A 22,136-nucleotide genomic window follows, 5' to 3' on the forward strand; every position below is an offset into this window, starting at 1 on the left:
GAGAAACTGGCACAGGAGTAGGTCTTGGTTGAGAATGATGGTGGAGTTTGAGCAGTGCTCCTCAGGCCTCCGTTCCTCAATGCACAGGTGATGACGTAGATAATAAACAGTATTTATTAAAAAGTAAAATTCAAGGCTTTCGGCAATGAGCTATATCACGAGGCCTGGGCTGAGAGACACCAGGTGTTCACTGATTGAAAGAGGAGGGGCTGCTCACAATCTGCCATTTGCTCAATGCACTGCCACTCAAACAATCTGACCAATCACGGAGCCTGAACAAGAAGCAAAACACAACACTGGTTGGTCGTAGTCAAGGCCTGTATGGAAAGCAGTTCGAGCATTTATTCCATATCCTTGATATCAGACGTCAGTGTCCTCCACTAGTTCGGTCTTTGTCAGCACTAGTTGGACATTTTAGTCTTACTAGTTGAACAAAATCTCTTAATAGTCACTGTTTTTCAGCAACTAGTGGCACTTTTATCCAACTAGTTCCAACAGAAGCCTTACTAGTGAGACTGTGCACCACACCAGTAGGAAAAAAGTAGAAAAAGTTATTTTTTATAAAAAGGGTCACTATATCCTCACAGTAGTGCATGAGACGGATAATCTGTCATGTGCCATGCTCCTAATGGCATCTGCTAGATTTCACAGTTCGGAGGAAAACAACCAATCAGAGCCGAGCTGGAGTCTGTAAGCTGCTGTCTATGAGTCAGCTGTCAATCACTCAGCTGTCAACCACTCGTGAACTCCGATCAAACTGTCAAACTAGGCAGCACTGATCAAATATGAATCAATATTATGTTACTGTAATGCCCATTTCTCTCCTCAAATGTTTTCAGAAACATTTTGTAGTGTACTGTTTAGCTGTAAAATGAGAACATTTGTGACCCGGCAGCTATGTTGAGATCAGTTGAGAAAAGTACCAAGCACCACCCACCAGCTGGAGCACAGCCAATAGGAATGCTCTCTCTCTGAAATGACCTGTGATTGGCCAAAGTCTTCTGTCAAGGGCTAGATTTTTTAAAACCTGAAAACAGAGCCATAAGGAGGTGCAGAAGTCTAGTTTTCTCTCAGAACACTTGAATTACAATATGATGAAAGGTTATTATGGAATTTTTGCCCAATGATGCCAAAAACTTTCTGTCTACTGGAGGTTTAACAACCTTTGCAGTTCAATTGCTACCATCATCATTTTGTGTTTTCCATAATATCATGTTAGAACACATAGGCAGAATAAATATTTAATGTCTTTATTGTAGAAATGCAGATTCAACAAAAAAAATAAACCAAATCAAATATTCAAAAATGCAATCAATGACTTTACAAACATTCATTTAAAACATTTCCTCTCTAAACATTCAAATATTGCAAATAAATTACAAAACTGTAATGTTCTTTTTGCATAGGCAAAAAATTATAATTTGACTCCAAGTGTATACAACAAATATACAAGACTAGATGAGGAGGCAGATCAAAAGGAAAAGCAAATTTGATCAGATGTACTGTACAGAACTCAAAAACACTGATGTTCACATTGAGGTTGGTATAGGTGCTAGCGACAGTCAGCCATCACTGATGACTAGTCTTTCTGCTTGAGCTCCATCGTGGATAAAGACTTTTCAGGCTTTTTTGACTTCCTGTACTTATAGGCCAATGCGATGGTGGCCACCAAGAGCACCAGACCAAGGACCAACAGGACCCACTGGCCAGCTGTGGCAGCTGCGCCTTCCACACTCATACCCAGGAAGTCCACTTTACTAGCTTTAGGTTCACCTTCACCTGCTGGACACATACATAAAATAACAAGTAAGTACTATGCCAGACTGTTTTTCACTCACGCACAAACCCACTCATTCACATTTTACATGTTTAGCAAGCTGCGGTCCTCCACTAGGGGGTGTTGCTCTGTCATTTTCAGACCAATTTTACACACGCCTACTTGTGGTAGCAAGGGAAGGGCAGTAAGAGCAAGAGCTGTTCCAGGGTACATGCAGACATCCTTAAGTTATATTTAAAGTGTCCAGTGTCATGGTATAGTATGTCAAAAAATGTAATAAAAGAATCATAGCAGTATGCCAGGAAAAATGTCATTGTATAATGTCATAAAAAGTTTTTTATAATATAGTATGTCATAGAAAATGACATATGCCTTAAAATATCATAAAAACGTCATAATATAGTATGACATACAAAAGTCATAGAAAAAAATGTCATAATACAGTATGTCAAAAAAATATGTTGTAAAAGTATCGTATATAGTATCGTATGTCAAATAAATGTCATAAAAAGTCATAGCATATTATGTCATAAAAAATGTCACAGTACAGTATGCCATAAAAAGTCATATAAAAAGTTATAGTTTAGTTTGTCGTAAAAACATCTCACACAGTATTCCATAAGAAATGTCATATAAAAAGTCATAGTATAGTATATCACAAAAAAATTTCCTAAAAAAGTCATAATATAGTGTGCCATAAAAAATTAAAAAATAACTCTTACATTTGCAGCTTTAAAATCTAAAACCTTAAAAAAAAACAGCTGAAAAAAAGAAATGTAATACCGCCTGCCAAAAGTAGAAAAATTACACAAGATATTACTCTTTCTAGATGGCGCTCGTCAGCATGCCTAAATCTGTAAACTGCTGCGGCTACTATGTTTCTTGTGGATATTCAGGATTATCGGGTGCTTTGTATCAATGACACTGTTGTTGCTGACACTCTGTTGTTACAAATAACCTTCACAAAACATCTGTCTCCAAATATCTGTGTTGGTATTAATGCCACATAATAATAATAATAATCAAAAAGGTGAAAGGCAGGGTAACTCACTTCCCATTGAAACAGTGCAAGCTGAGGAAACAGTCACTTTAATTGACTTCCTTTATGTCCCTTCCACACTTATTCATTATTCATTTTCGTATCTAAATTCTGTATTTCTCTCTTGATCTGCGTGACAACAGCTGTGTTCTCTCTTTCACACTATCTCTTCAAAGCCCTCTCCTTTCCCTCTGTTGCTAAGAATCTCATCAATCTAATATGTACACATCCTTTCAGCAGGATCTCATCAGTATAACAAGAGGAGCAGGAGATTGATTTCACTGTAAGCCGCAGCAGAGGAGAAAAACTAAATGAATGCCTCAGTGTGAAGACATTGTGCCTTTTTTTCTGGGAAGGAGTTCAAAAAACATTTGGCTTGGAGATCGGAAAAGTTATTGAACACAAAAGCGAACATGCTTGCCTACATGCATGTGCTTTTATTCATGTTTCTGTGGATCAAAGCATGTTTGGATGCGTGAATGTGTTGGACGTACTTGAAGGTTTCCAGTCGTACTCGGGCCACCCGCGAACTTCCTTGTTCTTGTTGTTCTCTTCCTCCAGCCATTTAATGAGAGGTTGGAAATACTTCATGAGAGGCTGGGCACTCATTTTGGGCTGGCCGGTGATCATGGTCATAGCCTCGGGCCAGGGCTTACTGAAGCCCAGCTTCATCACATCACTGCAAACGACAACACAGAGAGGGTCAGAGAGGAGGTCAGAGGAGACGGGGATCAGCAGCAGAGTGTGTTCTAGAGATGATTACACATATGGTGCAAAGCGTGCTTTCACCAGCTGTCTGAACTGACAAATACACTAGGGAACAGAATAAATACAATATGCATTTTTAGTCATTTCTGGTATGTATACGTATATAAATGAAGTCCATTTTCTAATGGTGAAGAGAGCTGAGATTTGACTTAACTTCTAATCACGGAGTTTTTTCATGTGGCAATTGCACCATTGGATACATAAAGGATATTCTTTATGGAAACACTGTAAGTGGTTGCATTCTCTGCCAAAGGTGGTTATGGGTACACCTGTGTGTGCGTGGGTGTGTGTACTAACCCCATCAGCTTCCCAGCTTTTTCAGACTTGTAGATATCGCAGGTATGTAGATCCCCATCATGATTAGCAGCCTTACACAGAGCCTCGTGGAACTGAAACTGGATGATGAAGCTAACGAAGTACCTGATTGAAGATCGGTAAACATGCACTGTTACGATTTTGCTTTAATGCCAGCAGGAAACAAAAATAAAACAACACAAACTGGCACTGTCACAACAGCTCTGCATAATGGTGATTGATTTCTTTTTAGCCATGTGAGTAGCTGTGTTTATCTTATCTTTCCATAGTTCAATTGGAGTGTGTCAAATCTGTTATCAATCTATTGTGCTCAATTATCAGATGCCCTGTTTGTTCTGCTGATTCAGGAAACTTTACCTCACGTATGGCACGTTAGCAGGGATGTGGAACTTTGCACCTGGGTCAAAGTCATCCTCTGTACGGGTTACAGGGGGACACAGTCCCTGGTACTTCATTCTGCAATGCAATAAAGTTTAATCTAGTTAATTTACAACACAATCAATCTACCACTTACTGATAAACTTTTCATTATTTAAAATTAATTTGAATTTTTGGTAACACTTCATTTTACAGGTCTGCAAATTTCACGGTAATTAGCAAGTAACCTTTTAACTACTTAACTAACCTACCAAAATTTCTTTAGAATTACCGCCAAATTGCCCCAATATTTACCTCAAAATTTATCAAAAATGACTTTATTATCAACATGATTTAATAATTATATTCCGCTATTTGCCAATAGCTGGTAATTTATTTAATACATTTCCAGGAAAAGAATACAAAGTTAATTGATATGCTTTATTTCAATGTCTGCTGATAAATAGATAATAATTAGCAAATAACTTATTTGAAATTTCTTTAAAAAACTCCCTGACACTAGCTACCAGGTTACATTTGTGTGTGATCAGAAGTTTTTTCTATTAGTTTTAGTTTTCCACCTCAGATGAAGAGCATAGAATTATTAAATAATGTTTACAATAAAGTAATTCTCGATACATTTTGAGGTAAATATTGGGGTAATTTGGGAGCAATTCCCAAAAAATTTCAAATAGGTTACTTGCTAATTATCATATAATTACCATGAAATTTGCAGACCTGTAAAATGAAGTGTTACCAAATTTTTCTAGATGGTAAATACTTTGTAATTGTAAAAACGCTGGTGACGTTTACCTGAGGTTCCACCATTCTTTATTGTACTCAGACGATGGGATGCGCTCGTCAAATACCTTCCATCTCCACTGATCCATCAGGTAGCCAAATGGCAGGAAAGCAATCTTGTCGAGCGCCATGCTCATCAGGAAGTTGATATCACTCTCTAGAGGAGGGGACAGAAAACACCAAAATCATCAGCTCTGTTATAACATCACATGCTTTTACAGAACTATACCATAATCATGGTGACTCACCGTAGTTGTTTTCAACTTTGTCCAGGAGGCCGATGCTCTCCAGGTGTTTGGGCGTGGACACGGAGAGAGCAAGCACATCGCCGATGGCCTCATGGAAGCCGGGGTTGGCTCCGTCGCGGAAGGACACAGGCTGGTCTTTGTACTGCAGGAAGTACTGGACATGGCCCATCTCATGGTGCACCGTGATCAGGTCATCCATAGTCACAACAGTGCACTGCTTGATCCTGGAGACACAAACGAGGCCATAATTACAGCAAAGAACCCATAGATATTACATCTTCTTGGCTTCCATGCATATATATATATATATATATATATATATATATATATATATATACACACACACACATTTACAGTTTTAAAACTTATGTGGAACAACTGGCACAGAAACTAGAATAAAGCAAACTTTTTTTGAGGACAGAGGAAACATCAGTTAGGTTCTGAAAAAAAAAAGAAAAGAACCTGAAGTCTTTTCGGTTATAGAAGTCCCACGCTGAGGCGTGGCACACCACCTGGCGCCCATCAGACGGCTTCTCCAGCATGGATTTGTCCCAGAACTCTTGTGGCATGGGCAGCAGACCGAGAGAGGTGAAAAACTTGTCTGATTCCTGGAACATTTTGACGGCGTTCCAGCCCTGAATAGGAAAAGAAGAGTATCAGTGACGATGTGGATGTAAGTGTGAGTATGTATATACTTATATAAACAGTTTTTCAGGCAATGAGATATTCAATATTTGGAAAAAGCAACAGCTACACTTAGAAAAGAGATGACTGCACAAAGTGTAAACAAATTACGGTTCTAAAAGGATAGACATACACTTGAAAATATGTTTACAGTATATTCATGTATTATGTACACTTCATGACAGTTATGGATGTCCGCTGCTGTTATTCAGTTTAATTAAAAGTGTCTGTATTTATCCTCATTCTGCTTGATCCTCCACTTTGGACCGCATCTGAGTCTCATTTTCCCTGAAACAAACTGATCCTTGACCTCTGAAGTGGTGGAAGAGTGCACAAGCGCATGCGTTCTTTGTGTGTGTCCTTGTGTATTCATGTGTGCAGGCCAGCTGTGATCCTTATGCAACAGCTGGCTCATGTGTTCATTCACCTGTGACACCATAGCAGGAGTGGCGTCAACCTGCGTGGCATGCGGGTAGGGTATGGCCAAATCCATTATGCCAGACCACGTCTGTGCCCACATGTTGCCTGAAAGGAGAGAAGACAGCATTCCAATATTTTTTTTTTCCAAGTTATGTGGCAAGTCATTCTCTGCTCTGCTGGTGTTAAACCAAGTGGGATTTGTGGCTGTGAGTCAGTCCAATCGCCAACCGTGTGGAACTGTCACACACAATCTCACGCTTGACGCCTCTGAAAGCAAATTAAATCCTGCCTTAATCCAAATGCATCTACAGCCAATGATAGAATATCAATGGGGTATGCTTCCACACAAAAGGAGAGTTTGGGCTAGAGTGTTCGAATCCTTTGAATTCCAAACTGAGATACTGACTTAAGTGTGGTTTTCTCAACTCCTGAAAGCCTGGTATAATCTAAAGAGGATTTCTGAAGGCAGTGTAGACCTGCATATTGTACTTACACACAGTGTAGTTTTATGAAAATCTGTCCTAAAACTTCCTCCTTGCTACTTACCCAGCAAATGAGCAGGAATGGGTCCCTTCAGGTTGATGTGCTTGGAGCCATACTTTTTGTACAGCGCCCTGCGGACATAGGCATGCACATTCTGATAGAGCGGCTCCAGCTCCTTCCACAGAGCCTCCAGGTCTTCCTCAAAGGTAGGGGTTTCATACAGCGAGCGCCAGAAAGCCCCATTGTCAGTGTGACCTAGAGACAGTAACCAAGTAACCAGGGATAAAAACATTCATCAGTGAGGTGTATTTTCTGACTTTGTAACTCAGTCTGCATTGTCTGTAATGCAGGCTGAGTTTTAACTTCTATGCAAACTTTTGTACCTGCTTCTGAAGAAAACATATTTAACATTAAATTCATGTTTTGCCAATGACCAGGTAAACTAATTACCAAAAACAAATGCTGCGTAAAAGAATATAGGGAGGTAGATGAGAAGATTATACCACTTTCATGTCTGTATGGTCAAAATGAAGCCACCACAATCAGCCAGTTAGCTTAGCTTAGCACAAAGACTGGAAACAAGGAAAGAGCTAATCTTGCTCTATCCAAAGGTAACTAAATCTTCCTTCTAGCACAAGGGAGTTCCTACCAGCACGAGGGGGCTCCTACTAGCACGAGGGGGCTCCTACTAGCACGAGAGGGTTCCTACCAGCACGAGGGGGTTCCTACTAGCACGAGGGGGTTCCTACCAGCAGGAAGGGGTTCCTATCAGTACGAGGGGGTTCCTACCACAACGAGGGGGTTCCTACTAGTGCAAGGCGGTTCCTACCACCACGAGGGGGCTCCTACTAGCACGAGGGGGTTCCTACCACAACGAGGGGGTTCCTACTAGCGCAAGGGGGTTCCTACCAGCACGAGGGGCTCCTACTAGCACGAGGGGGTTCCTACCAGCACGAGGGAGTTCCTACTAGCACAAAGGGGTTCCTAACAGCACAAGGGGGTTCCTACCAGCACAGGGGGGTTCCTACTAGAACAAGGGGATTCCTACCAGCACAAGGGGGTTACTACCAGCATGAGGGGGTTCCTACTAGCACAAGGGGGTTCCTACCAGCATGAGGGGGTTCCTACCAGCACGAGGGGGTTCCTACTAGCACGAGGGATTTATGTGCCAGACTTTCTTGGCTGGGACCATGTTGCAAGCAACAGCAGAGACTCCAGGAAGGCGCTGGTCCCGACCAAGAAATAATGTATTTAGACTTCAGTTTTTGTACTGATTTAACAGACAAGATATAACTTGCTTTAGACGTGCTGGTAGGCAGAGTTTGAATGGCCCTCACTCTGAAAAAAGGACATTTTCGAACTGCTCCCTCCTGTTCTCCAGGGCCAACCTTCTAGTATTTTTTCACGCAGGAGAGATTGGGAGAATCTCAAGGTGGATGTAAAATTACTCTTTAAGGTCATACCATTGAGTTTGGCAGCTGTGTTGGCCAATTCAACATATCGCTTGTAATCCTGGCGAAGCACTTTGCCAGCAGAGTCTCTCCATCCTTTCCAAGCAAATAACAGTTCGTCATAGTCCCTGGACTCGGCCATGATCTTCTGGAGATCTGAAACACAGTGCATTCTTTTATTACACCTACTTTACCTACTGCAGCTGAGTATTCATGTCTTTTCAAACATTTTTTCTTGTGAAATACCTAAGGAAAAGGTGATAATTATTGCACCTATTACATTATTTCAGAGTAGCTCAATTTAATGACACATATCAATTACCAATAATGAATTTGCCATTGACTATATGGTAGGTATTAAGCAATCACTGCATGGTTGCTTCATTATTTATTATATATTATATACATTTTTATTTATATTTTATATTTCAAACTCTTCATATTAGGATTGGCATATATTTCAGAGTCTTACCTGGATCCAGTGGATGACACGTCCCATTATCTCTGCACACCTGTGCCACACTGTACTTGGTCTCCATGTTGGATAGGAGGGTGTTGTACTGGAAAGGCAAAGGCATCCACCAAGCATTAGATCCCACTGAAACCATCAGCAACTATATGGTTTTGATATTTGGTAAATACATATGCCAGCTTTCTAAAAGGTGCTCAGGTGGAGGGAAGAGGATATGAGCATGTAAGAGAAACAAATGACAAATATGATAATGGTCTGGCTTCACACATTATCATTCTGGTATCGGAAAAAAACAGTCTAGCTTATTTGTATCTTTTTAAACCAATCAAAATTGTCTAGGGCAGCGCTAAACCCAGGATGCAGGGATGGTGCCTTTGCAAAATAGATAGTGGACATAGCGGAAGGGAAGGAAAATGCCGTGTGAAATACTCGGCCAATGGCAGGCTACATTCAGTGAGTCAGACTAGTGTGCTTTCAGTTGATGAAGAGCTTAGATTTTAACATTGTGATCAGATTTTTCAGTTATTAATAAAGATATCTGATGTTTATATAGCATTACCCTTTTGCTTATTAATAGCCCGCCAATTCAAATAATCTGACGAAATACACACTATTAATCGTGAAACAGGCTAACGTTATGTTAGCTGACTATAGTTACTTTCAGAATTGTCACCAAGTTACATTCAATGATGACAATAAATTGCAAATTGTTTGATTAATGGTTTAAAATAAGTCAAAGTAAGTTTAAAATAAGTTGCAGCTTGACAGCATGAGTAATATTTAAAAATGTATACCGACCCTTTCTGTAATGAAAGAATGGGTATAGCAACACTAATTGTTAACTGTTAAACAAATTAAGTAAAGTGATTTACTTAAGTGATTTCATTTTACTACTGGATTGGAATTTGGTTGTGCTCTTTCTGCAGCGTCTTTTCTAAATGCTGCGTCAAATTGGCGAATTTGTGTTTTCTTAATGTGCTCATGTTTTGTCTATTTGCATGTGTTCTCTTAATTTGCATGAATCTCTCAGGGCCACCATATACTGTATGCCCAATGTCTGTTATATTTTGATGCAAACTGCAGGAATTCATGCATGCTGACATTACTAGTGTGAGGGAAGCTTAATGCTCTTAACCCGTGCTGAGCGATAATAGTCTGGGACACACTCAGTTCATTTTTCACTACCGGTAAGATCTAACTTTGTGTATTCTGGGTTAACGTCATTACTGATAGGAACTGCCTAGTCTCTCCTTAGGTACATAATGTTAGATAGCTAAAGTCTGAGCAAGTGCCACAAATGTATTTGCCCCTAATAAAGCAACTTCTCTGGTTTACAGTGAGTGGTTGTTCTATACCGTTCATACATAAGCTTTCATTGTGGTAGTGTGTTTTCTGCATCCCCTTTGCATGCACATTGACGATTGTTTGTTATGGGAAATGCATCCCGGTTTTCTGTCAGGTCCCCATTCAACTCAACCAATAAAACCATTTCTGCCTCCGAATAAGTTCTGTCTTGGATACATATTGGTAAAACTGAAACCACTTCCTCCACACCTCTTCCAGTTGTGGCTTGGGCAGGGCGGCCCTCTCAATGTCGCTGAGTTTTTTGATGATGCGTTTGACCGAGCCGTCCTGGAAGTCAGTGGTGTCGTACTGACGGGCCTTCTGTCCATACTTCAGGGTGTGGGCTGCCATCTCCAGGTTCGTCTTAAGCTAGAGAGGAATAATGAATACTCTTTAATTTTTCTATTTTTACATTATGTGTCAGTGGAAGCAGGGTGAATGAGTGAATGAATGGATGGATGGATGGATGGATGGATAGGTTTAAAATGCACAGATGGGTACATAATTAGGTAGATAGATTGATACATGCATACATGGGTTGATTAGTAACTCATTGACTCAAAATCAATTATTGATTCCGTGACACATTTTTTATTAAGCAATCATTTTGTTGATTCCCCAAATTAATGCACAAAATCAACATAAGATGCAATTTTATTGATCATAGATGACGCTTGAACAATGTTAAGGTGATCTCAGTGGCTTCGGTCTGTCAGAGGGTCTCACCATCGCCTGCTTATTGGCTTCGTTGATGTCGGTGTTGTACTTCCAGGAGGCCTCGGTGTAGTTGTTCCACACCCCCTCAGCTGTGCTGTTGTACTCGTCCAGAAATTTCTTTGCGTCAAGCTCATCCGTGTTCTTGTCTGGGTAAACACGCAGAGGGACAAGTCAGCTGAAATACTGTAAAGATCCATGTAATCAAGTCTGAAAAATACTATCACATTTTAGCTAAATTACAATGTGTGAATTATGATTATGATGCGTTTCATTTTTTCTAGGCGTTTGCTTCCAACAGATGAGAAAACTGTCCTTTTTGGTTTGTGTGCATGCATACAGAGAACAGACAACAAGTCTTGGTTACATTTTAGAGAAAAAAAAAAATATGATTTCTTCACTTTCTTACATGCTGATTCATTTAAAATCTCTTTAAAATTCTCTCTCTTACCAATATCCTCAGGGTAGCCCTCGGGGATGGGTGGGACCCAGTTAAAGTCAGGCCATCCCAGTGTCTCATTTACATTTTGCTTTTCCAGCCACTTAATAATGGGGTCAAAGTATTTCATCAGTGAGGTGGCATCCAACTTGTCCGTCCCTATAGCATCCTGGAGTATTTCAGGCCAAGGTTTGGAAGAGCCAGCCATGAGAATTTTCCTGGAGGGGGTAGAATGAATAATGAATAAATTGTATTTACACCTTCACTGCTTCCCTTAAACCCATTATTGATGCTCCGTGTAATAAACAATGGAGACCCAATCAGACCACATACTTTAAAATTGCTCCGGCCTCTGCGGATTCGTAGATGTCACATGTGTGCAAGTCACCCGTGTGGTTGGCTGCTTTGCAGAGTTTTTCGTGAAGCTGGAACTGCAGGATGAAGCTGACGAAATACCTGCAGGGGAAAGAATTGCTCGGTCATCTCTTCAGTGCATTATATTTGCACTACAGCTTTTCAAAATGTTCAAAACATGATATCCCCTACTCTTTGGTATAGACTATTAAAAATCTCTCATACTTCAATACACTGACTAGAATAAAAATGACCCCTAGAGGTTTAGATGATAAGTATGGCTTAAACCTGCAGTAGGCAGTATATTTTTAGCATCATTGGGCATAAATTCAATAATAACCTTTCAGCATATTGTAATTCAAGTGTTCTGAGAGAAAACTAGACTTCTGCACCTCCTCATGGCTCTGTTTTCAGGCTTTAAAAAAATCTAGCCCGTGACGCGAGACTTTGGCCAATCACAGGTCATTTCAGAGAGAGCGTTCCTATTGGCTGTGCTCCGGCTGGTGGGCGGTGCTTGGTGCTTTTCACAACTGATCTCAACATGGCTGCAGGGTCACAAACTTTCTCATTTTACAGCTAAACAGTACACTACAAGATGTTTCTGAAAACATTTGAGAGGAGAAATAGGCAATACAGTAACAGAATATTGATTCATATTTGATCAGCGCTGCCTAGTTTGACCGTTTTATCGGAGTTCACGAGTGATTGACAGCTGACTCCTGGACGGCAGACTCCAGCTCGGCTCCGATTGGCTGTTTTCCTCCGAACTGTGAAATCTTGCAGATGCCATTAGGAGCATGGCACATGACAGATTACCTGTCTCATGCACTACTGTGAGGATAAAGTGACCCTTTAATAAAAAAATCGCTTTTTTTAAAATCATATTTGCTCCATTTCTATCCACTGCAGCTTTAAGTGTGTGTTTGACAACCTGTCAGTCCCCACATTGTTAAAGAAACCAGCCAGGGTCAGAGGCATTTCTTTTAGAAGCTTCCTGCTATTGTAGGGTTATTGTATCGTTTAAAACCACACTCAAATGCCAGTAAATTGAGTCCAGATTACAGCACACAATACCTTAATTCCCAGATCACCAGCCATTCTTGCATGTTCAATCACATATTTCCCTGGTGCCCTCATATTGTGTGTGCAGGCACGTACACAAACATACACGCACACATCATGGTTGTGCACTAAAAAGGCCCATTGTATTGAATTTAAAGTCTGAAGCTAATGTTAGATAACTAGGATAATACTAAATACATATGAAAATATCAACAGCCCAAGCTGTGTTTATGACTTCTGTGTGTAAACTGTTACATAGTGGTGTGGCTGGAACCTACCTGATGTATGGCGTGTTTCCAGGGATGTGGTATTTTGCACCAGCATCAAAGTGCTCCTCTGTACGCCTGGTGGGTGGGCAGATGCCTTGATATTTTGTCCTTTAAAATGAAAGAGATAGATTTAGAGCAGACTGGCATGGGTTGCACAACTAAGACATGAGTTCTGGAAAGTTATTCAGCCTATAATGATTTTTTTTCCCCACACACACACACACACACATACACACAGTGTGAATGCCAGCCAGTACAACCACAGTCTTCTACTGTTACTACGGAGCAGTTTGACTTAATCTGTTGCAGCCGGGATTTGCTCAGTCTCACCAGGTTTAAAGTGGTTTACATCTGAATCTGCAGCTTCCTCAACTTTACAGAGCTTTGAAGCAAATGTCAGCTCATTGTTTGTTCCCTTCCACAGAGTCCGCTATTTTGCACCGGCATGTTTCTACAGTAGTCCAGAACGGACTAAACACTTATTTTTCCTACTTGGGCCGGAGTCAATAACGTTACTCGCTGCCGTCGCCGCTGCTCTCTCTTGCTTCACCACTCACTTCCCACCTCTGATGCAATTGATCTACGCTACTCTTACAACAACTGAATCTAGATAGGGCCATTTACGTATTTTGTGTCGGCCACCGTAGCTCTCCTTCACGCTTGGCACACGGGAGAGGCTTGAGCGTGGTATCAATCTTCTCATCTGACTCTCAGCAGGAAAGTGAATGATCACACTTTCCCAAAAATCAAACTATTCTTTTAACGTGAAATATCTTGTAAGTATATTAAGTGCATGAAAGCCTACCTGAGGTGCCACCAGTCAGCGTTGTACCTCTCTGGAGGTGTATTTCCATTGAATACCCCCCATCTCCACTGGTCGATGAGGTAGCCAAAGGGAAGAAACGCTATCTTCTCCAGTGCCATCTTTAACAGGTAGTTGGTATCAGTTTCTGGAGAAACACAATGCAGAAACACCATTTTTTTTTAAACATTTGACAATGAATAAGATATTTAAGAATCAATCTATTTAAATGTTGGCAATTCATCCACGTCTGTCATGGGAGGGTATTTCAGTGGCTTGGATTTTATTTATTTCTGTCTTTAGTCTCTTTACCATTGTCAGAGGTCACAGTTTCCAGTAGCTTAATTTTTTGCAGATGTTTTGGTGTGGAAACAGAGAGAGACAAAACATCGCCAATTGCCTCGTGAAAACCGGGGTTGGCTCCACGACGGTAGCCCACCGGCAGGTCCTTGTACTGCAGGTAATATTGGACGTGCCCCATCTCATGGTGTACAGTAAAGAGCTGCTCCATCGTTACTGTGGTGCACTGCTTGATCCTAAAGAGGATGAAATCACTTTGTATTATCTAGTTTTAGCAACAAGATGAGCAATGAAGTTGGCAATGAATTAAGTGTAACTATAACCCACTTCTACATTAATTAATTTTACCTGAAGTCTTTGCGGTTGTAAAAGTCCCATGCAGACGCATGGCACACTACCTCGCGACCATCAGGCTTCACCAGCATTGATCCCTCCCAGAACTCATCAGGCATCTTCTCTAAATTCAGAGACGTGAAGAACTCCTCGGCCACACGAAACATGACTGTGGCATTATAGCCCTGCGGAGAGAAATCAATCAAGTCACAATTCAGCTCAAAGCTACAGTATAGGACAAAACTAATCACCTAAAAGCAGAGAAGGGAGTTGGATTTATGAGATTTCTCATTTGAGGTTACCGTCTGCAAGACCAGCAGAATGATTTTTTTTACTACAATCCATAAAAGTGGCACAAAATCTTTGCCCCTTACTTACTTGTTTGACCATTTCATCAGTCACATCCAAGTTGGGCTTGTCAGGAAATGGGATCATCATACCATAAATATTGTTCCAGGTCTGGGCCCACATATTTCCTGAGAGTGAGGAAGAAAACACACTTAGGCAACAATTATGACTTGTTATGGGATACTCGCTCAGGGGAACGCCTATTTCTTGCATAAAATGTTTTCAGAAACATCTCGTAGTGTACTGTTTAGCTGTAAAATTAGAAAGTTTGCTCCGGCTGGTGGGCGGTGCTTGGTACTTCCTCAACATGGCAATTTTCACACAGTCCCTTATGTCATGCAGCACATATCATGGAAAGTTTGCATTCAGTGTATGATAGCAACATAAACAATGTTCAGCTGTACCTAGCAGGTGGGCAGGGATGGGTCCTTTCAGGTTGATGTACTTGGGACCATACTGGTTGTAGAGCTGGCGGCGCACGAAGGCATGCAGGTTCTTGTAGAGGGGTTCAATGGTCCTATAGAGATTCTCGATATCCTGCTCAAAGTTCTTAGACTCATACCAAGAGCGCCAGTCCGCTCCAGTGTCCGCAAACCCTAAACAGAACAAAACGTTAATGTACACTTTCTTGCTCTTTCCCTTTCTCCATCCGTCATTTCTACTCCTTTACTCTCCTTGCTCTATTATCACGTCATTCACATTAAATTAATTACTTATTTATTTGTAGCATTACAGACCTTGTGGTCTCAATGTCAAAGGTGAAGTTCTTACCATCAGCTTTAGAGGCCTTGTTGCTGAGCTCCACAAACTTGGGGTAGTACTGCCTGAGAGGTACACCCGATGCATTGTGCCAGCCCTCCCATGCGTACAGCAGCCTCTTGTAGCTCCTGGAGTTGGCCATGATATCTGTGAGATCTGAAAAAAAAAAAAAATGTTTTTTAAAAAAATCACACTTTCAGTCATAAAGAAAAGGATGGAATATAAATAAAACTCAAAAGCTTTAAGTTTTTCCTAAAACAATGAAGATGTATTGGTGTTGAGATGACTTCACGCTCTCTCAGCAGGAAAAGGCCAGAACAGACGCATTACCCGAGAGATTAGCTTTGAGTTATGACGACTCCATGATATTCTGAGCGTCATTCAAAACAACATTTATCTTCAAAACGCCAGAAATAGGAAATGAAGGTGAAGAGAAGGAGAAAGATGAAGACCACAGAAGACGGTTGGAATGCTGGAAAAGGTGATCGTTGACAGTCTGTTTGTTATTATAATGATTTTGTGAAGGGATGTACCACATCCTTTGAATAACCCTGTTCCACCTTAGATTGGAAAAAACAGTCATAGCTAAACAGTAAATTAGAGTATTTATGTTTATGAATAACAATTTTAAATAATTGTTTTTGTTGTACTGTATGTGTTGGCAAGCATTTCTCACAATTACTTTTGGTAGTTGTTGCTGACAAAACACAGAGCCATTGTTCACGATACGTGGCGGCAGCGCTAAAAGCTATTGATGTTTCTATAGCTTTTTACTCCGCTCTCATGGGGACATCCATAACACTTCCTTTGGAGACCTCTCTGAAGTAATTTTGCCCATCCTGTTACTTTTCCAAGAGCAGATAAGATCTTAACCACTTACAAATGTTTTTCTTTCTAGACTTCCCCTCCTCATTGTTGTTTCATAATCCGCATTCCAGTTTCTTTCAAATTACTCCAAAGCATCTGTATCTTATAATTAATGCATTTTGAGCCACAAACTGAGCCATTATTTTATATTTACTCACGAGGTTCCAGGCTCCAGCTTACATTCGGCTCTGGATGCACCTTGGCCGTTGAATAAATGTTGTCCATGGTGCTGAGAATTGTGTTATACTGGAGACAAGGAAAAGAGATTTGAAGTCAGTTTTTGATGCTCAAGAGTTCAGCACTAAAACAGTGGTAAAAACATATTTACAAGGACAGATGTCCCATAAGAATATGTGAAACTAACCTCCTCTCTTTCTTTCTGGGGCAGGTTGGCAACTCCCAGCATCTTGATCTTCTCCATCAGTTTCTTTTGTGAAGGGTCAAGAGCGTTGAGGATCTCAGCAGAGAAGACCTGCTTGGCCACTAACCCCCATGCTGAGGAGAAGGCCTGCTCTTCAAGGGATGCAGCTACCTAAAGACAAGAGGAAGTGAGAGAGAACGATATATTGATTACTCAGAAAAACAACAATCTTAAAATTTAAAAGGCCTGCCAATAAGGGCTAAATATGTGGCATCAGTGATTTAGCTTCTTCTTGTCTTAAAGAGGACCTATATGCTCATTTTCAGGCGCATACTTGTATTTGAGGTTTCCACAAGAACATGTTGACATGCTTCAATGTTCAAAAAAAACTTTATTTTTCTCATACTGGCTGTACTGCAGCCCCTCAGCTCCGCTCTAACTAGCTTTGTTTCAGGGCTTGCCAAACTAGTCGCTAGGCAGGTATTAAGCAAATGTGTTACTTGGTGACATCACCACGTTACGGAAGAAAAGGCGGGACTTCAAGAAAGGCGTTTCAGGCAGTTCCGGAGCAGTGTTTCTGTGGGGGAGAGTAACTCCATTTGGCGTGGACTTTGGGCTTTGTAACTTTGCAGACCTTTTACATGTACAAAAAAACTACGTAACACACTAAAGGAAAGTGAAAAAGCACAAAAGCATAATAGGTCCTCTTCAAAGTCTGTTTTTATGACCAAGCAAGGGCCACAGTGAAGAACGTTATTTTCCTGTGTATGAGTGTCAGTTATTATTTTTGTAATATTGATGTGTGTCAAGAGTAGAAAGTGGGCAGCAATGAGTGTACATTTGGACAGTGGACACCTTTGTTTAGTGGTGTGGGAGGAACCACCTGCAGCTCAGTGTGGCCAAGATGGAGGACTTGAAGAGAGCCAAGACACTCATAGAGATTAGATTATTTATGACCATAGGCTGGCTATAAGAAGTGGACATAGTCAGCACGACGTCACCCATTGGTTTGTTGAAGCCTCGAGTTCGGCAGTTTGGCCGTCACCATCTTGTTTTTTTGCAACCAGAAGTGACACGAGAAGGTTGAGCTAAGTTCAACCGAACGTTGAATAAGACATTTTTAGGTGACCAAAATGTTACAATTAACTTTCATGAACTGAAACACACTGTGAAAGTGTTAAAGTTGTAAGACGAGAATGCGGACAACTCCCAGACCAGACAACGCCGTGGTAGCGACCTGTCAATCACAAGGTAGCCACGCCCTAAAGCATACCCTGCTTTATGGTCTATTTGACTCTAAATGGGACCATAATTTACTAAATGAACATCATGCTGTATTGAAGAAGACTTGAAACTAGTGATTGAGACCATAAACTCATGTTTACAATGTTTACTGAGGTAATAAATCAAGTGAGAAGTAGGCTCATTTCCTCATAGACTTCTATACAATCAGACTTTGTTTTGCAACCAGAGGAGTCGCCCCCTGCTGGCTATTAGAAAGAATGCAAGTATAAGGCACTTCCGCATTGGCTTCACTTTTTAGACCCAGAGGTTGACCACTGTTTGCGGGCCTATAGGACAGGGAACAGCAAAACTGATTGATTCTACTTTGAGGAATATCCAGTTTGTCAGAACACATGCCGACTTTTTGAAAACTATTGGATGGATTGTCATGCTATTTGTGGTGCTCAGCGGATACTGACTTCTGAGTTCCCCTTACTATTCCTCCAGCATGAAATATCTTTACAGCTGCTGGATGGATTACAACGCAATCTGGTGCAGGAATTCATGGTCTTTGTGAACTTTGGTGATCCCCTGACTTTTAATCTCACGCCATCATCAGGTCAAGATTCCAATTGGTCCAATACTTTGGTTTACCTATCTAATAGTTTTTATAGGTTTTCTTAACAATGAAAGAAACAAATCACCAGCACTCACAGATAAAGAGTCTTTTTTGGTTTATTCTGGGCAATCAAACGTAAACGAACACGTTTCAGCTATAAGCCGTCATCAGCCATAGCTGAAACATGTTCGTTTACGTTTGATTGCCCAGAATAAACCAAAAAAGACTCTTTATCTGTGAGTGCCATTGATTTATTTCTTCTGTTCTTACCACTACCTGGCACCCAATACTGTTCAAGATTTGGAGACGTGCTCGCTGTTATTTTCTATTTTTTCTTAACAACGACCAATAGCCGCTACTGTGGCTGCACACTCTTGCTATCCAACTCCTATACCGGCTGTAACACGTCTTCATCTGTGCCTTGATGTGTTCCTTGACAGCTGTACCAACACATCTTCCCTCTGGGATCAATAAAGTGCTCTGTCGGTCTATTGGGAGCAGGGACAGAAGAGCAAAACAACCCCAGCTCAAGGATAATACTTTTTGAAAGATGAGTTTGTCAATGCTCGAGCACACATGCTCGTATATGGCCTCACTGAATCTCAGGAGCTTTGCTTTATGGCACTCTGGACGGTCATAGGTGTTCTATGTATATAGTTACAGTGCTGGGCTGGATAGTATATGTGTGTCACATTGATTTGCGCCTACTCAAAATGATGAACTGTATTGTTAAAGCACTATGTGCCCCATGCTGAACCTTTGACGTTTCGTTTACAAGAAGAAAAAATGGTGCTTATTGTGTTACGACGCTGATGTGTCGTGTTAAAGTTAAGAAATCACAGTGTAAATTGAGCTAGCTTGGCCACACTAAAGGAAATACCTGCACACACACTAATGTTGAGGTAACCACATCCTGATATAACTGACCTAATAGTAGCTTCATCCCAGCAATGTTTTCATTGAAGCCTTTCTTATCTGTCTCGTTCTCACAGCCTTCACTAAACTAACAGGCTGCAGGAGGAAAAACTGGTGACAGTGAGTTGAAGTATTAATTCTGACCTTCGCGCTCTTCCTCTCAATCTCTGTCCTTTCCCTCAATCGTTTTTTTCCAGCATGCCTCCACCCACCCAGATAATCATTCTCTACCAACGACACACAATAAAGATACCGTAAGGCTGAAATTCCTCTTTTTTTGCTGACAAATCTTCTTACTCATTTACCCTTGGAACACAATGTGTGTACAAAGGATAACTGGACTTGAATGCAACACATGTGTAAGAGTTTATTTCTATAACTTTGATTACTAGCTGTAAAGAGTTATTTGATGAAATATGCATCTGCAATATTTGAATTCTTAGGGAAAAAAATGGATTTATAATATTTCAAAATGAAAGTCTTCACTTGAAGGTAGTTCTCAAGCTTCACAAAGCTGACCGTATGCAGTGAAATGAGCCTCAGGTCTGATTGTGACACTTGAAGGCAGCTGGTATTTCATTCTGGGGTTCAAAGGACATCAGCCATTGATATCCACTCATCGGTTTTTATTCAGCATGATTAGAAGCTTGTGAACTGATCTTCATTCTGTTTGATCCTCCACACGTCTAATGTGAGCCTCATTTGCACCGAGACCGAATCAACCTCACCTCTGAAGCTGAGGAGGAAGTGTGTGTGTGTGTGCGCGCATTCACATGTTTGCTTTGTGTGCTAGTTGTAATATAATCTGCTACTTTATTCTAATCATTTCACTGTAACGTAATAGATTTACAGTGCAGCCTCATAAGTGGAATGCCAACATTAGAACATTTCTCTGTCAGGCTGAATCGCCGTGTTCTCCCCTGGCTGCCAGTTCAGATGGAGCTCAGCACTCTAATCCACTTTGATCCCATCTTTGAACTGTCCACGCTCATACATTGCAACTGCAATCCCGCTCATCTTTCAACCTTACAATCCCGGACACATTCTGGGGAGCAGAACGCATTCTGCAGCCTGACCCTGTTGACACTGGCGGGGCGGGGGCCGCATCTACACCTGTTCAATGTGTAAGGAGACCAAAGCCTGGATAGTGTACTGAAATCCTGTTGTGACAGCTGTCCAAGCACACACCAGGGAAAAAAAGCCAGAGGCTTTGCCCTCGAGCTTGTATATGACAGAATAAGCTTGGATTGTTCGCAGTATCTATGAATATGGGTGTATGTGCCTGGAGGCAAGTAAACACTCTTTCATACACATCTCTCAAGTCTACAACATTTATGCAAATGTTTTGCAGGCATATGTTAAGATGAGCCTGTAATAACCATTGCAATCTGCCGTTAATGTACTGTCTCGTAGCCGGTCTCTAAAATGCCCCATTTCTGCAAAGGTGAGGCATTTTATTGCCAGCAAATATTACCACGTTGCACCATAAAGACTATTAGTGTGTGTAAAACTGCATCATGTCGCGGGTGCATCCATCTGGAGAAAGTGTATTGAGCAGAAAATATCATAAAACAGACAGTTAAACAAATGAACAATCAACATAAAATCATGCAAGACCCCCTAAAAATGTATTGAAAACATGAAGACGTTCGCACCGCAGGCCTTCAGATCTGTTTTATGTTTCCAGTAACACACAAGCTGAGTTGGCTGCGTTGGGAGGAAACTGAGCATGTTGTTCTGGAGAGCGATGAATAGGGGGTGATCTCCAAATCAAGCAGGGCTCAGCTCCACAGAAACCCTTGACCATGCAGGCATTTAGGGTGATGCCAGTGCTGGCGAGAAGTGATCTATAAGGGGCCAATATCATACCAGCATGAGAGAAAGGTTCAGCTAGAAAGACTTCAGGAGTTGTCCTACCTGAAGCTCGGAGTTGTGGTCCGTGATGTTGGTGTTGTAGTTCCAGCTGGCGGAGACGCTGAAGAATAACACCTCCTCAGCGGTGCTGTTGTAGTTGTCGAGGAACGTCAGTGCACTTTCCGTGGTGTTCTGATATACCCCTGGCTTCCAGATTTCTGGCAGAGCCTCAGAGAGTCCCAAGACTGGCAGCAGCAGCAGCACTGACCACAGAGACCTGTCCACGCCAGCGCCCATGGCTATCCTCCACCAAAGAGAGAGTGGAGGAGAAAATAAAGTGAAAGAGTTGGAAGGAAGAGCTAAAAATACACCGATGAAGTGAGAGTACACCTTCCCCCCAGAGCTGTTGTCTCATCCACTCCTTCACTGCTTCTCCCTTCTTAGCATCCCAGCCTGGCTGCTGGTGAAGTGCACACAAGCCAAAGTGAGCTTCTTTTTAAAGTGTCAGTTTAACCCAGCCCACACTTCTCTGCAGCCTTCCCTCTTACCACTTTACAGCACTGGAAACATTTCCCCCCCAGTTGTCCTTCCTTGCCACTATCTTTTCTCCCTCCCTTTTTTTTTTCTGTTTAGCACCCAGGATTCGGATGGATGGCAGTATCTTTGATCAGATCCTAGTTTCTATAACTGTACGAGATGAGCGATAAGATATGACACACCGGTGCAGTGTGCCTGCCAGCCTGCCTGCCTGCAGAGT

The 22,136-nt window shown here is 41.4% G+C and overlaps 1 protein-coding gene across 2 annotated transcripts; it reads right to left on the reverse strand.

Annotated features, from left to right (window-relative positions):
- Positions 1 to 1,234: 1,234 nt before the first annotated feature.
- Positions 1,235 to 22,136, reverse strand: ace (angiotensin I converting enzyme (peptidyl-dipeptidase A) 1). 2 transcript variants are annotated; one of them, XM_074618980.1, is made up of 25 exons: positions 21,443 to 22,136; positions 16,771 to 16,938; positions 16,565 to 16,652; positions 15,552 to 15,695; positions 15,185 to 15,376; positions 14,811 to 14,908; positions 14,448 to 14,617; positions 14,112 to 14,335; positions 13,803 to 13,947; positions 13,007 to 13,105; positions 11,646 to 11,768; positions 11,325 to 11,530; positions 10,886 to 11,022; positions 10,370 to 10,528; positions 8,816 to 8,903; positions 8,356 to 8,499; positions 6,956 to 7,147; positions 6,417 to 6,514; positions 5,768 to 5,940; positions 5,306 to 5,529; positions 5,070 to 5,214; positions 4,257 to 4,355; positions 3,882 to 4,004; positions 3,311 to 3,495; positions 1,235 to 1,782 (listed from the first exon to the last, which is right to left on the reverse strand). In XM_074618980.1, exons 1-25 carry the CDS (start codon positions 21,674 to 21,676, stop codon positions 1,580 to 1,582), a joined length of 3,861 nt encoding a protein of 1,286 aa, XP_074475081.1. In that variant the 5' UTR covers positions 21,677 to 22,136; the 3' UTR covers positions 1,235 to 1,579. The 2 variants fall into 2 exon arrangements, with proteins under 2 accessions (XP_074475081.1, XP_074475082.1); XM_074618981.1 differs by lacking the exon at positions 16,771 to 16,938 and having other exon boundaries at positions 16,565 to 16,635; positions 21,529 to 21,844.

The sequence above is a fragment of the Sebastes fasciatus genome, chromosome 20 (genome assembly GCF_043250625.1).
Source record: "Sebastes fasciatus isolate fSebFas1 chromosome 20, fSebFas1.pri, whole genome shotgun sequence".
NCBI lineage: Eukaryota > Metazoa > Chordata > Actinopteri > Perciformes > Sebastidae > Sebastes > Sebastes fasciatus.

What these genes read in the sequence shown, in the direction of transcription:
- ace (XM_074618980.1), bottom strand. Translation starts at nt 21,676, where the DNA reads ATGGGCGCTGGCGTGGACAGGTCTCTGTGGTCAGTGCTGCTGCTGCTG. An exon ending in CATCCCTGCCCACCTGCTAG is followed by an intron (nt 14,909 to 15,184) that starts GTACAGCTGAAC and finishes CCTCACTCTCAG; the next exon opens with GAAATATGTGGGCCCAGACC. An exon ending in CTCCTGCTATGGTGTCACAG is followed by an intron (nt 5,941 to 6,416) that starts GTGAATGAACAC and finishes TTTCCTATTCAG; the next exon opens with GGCTGGAACGCCGTCAAAAT.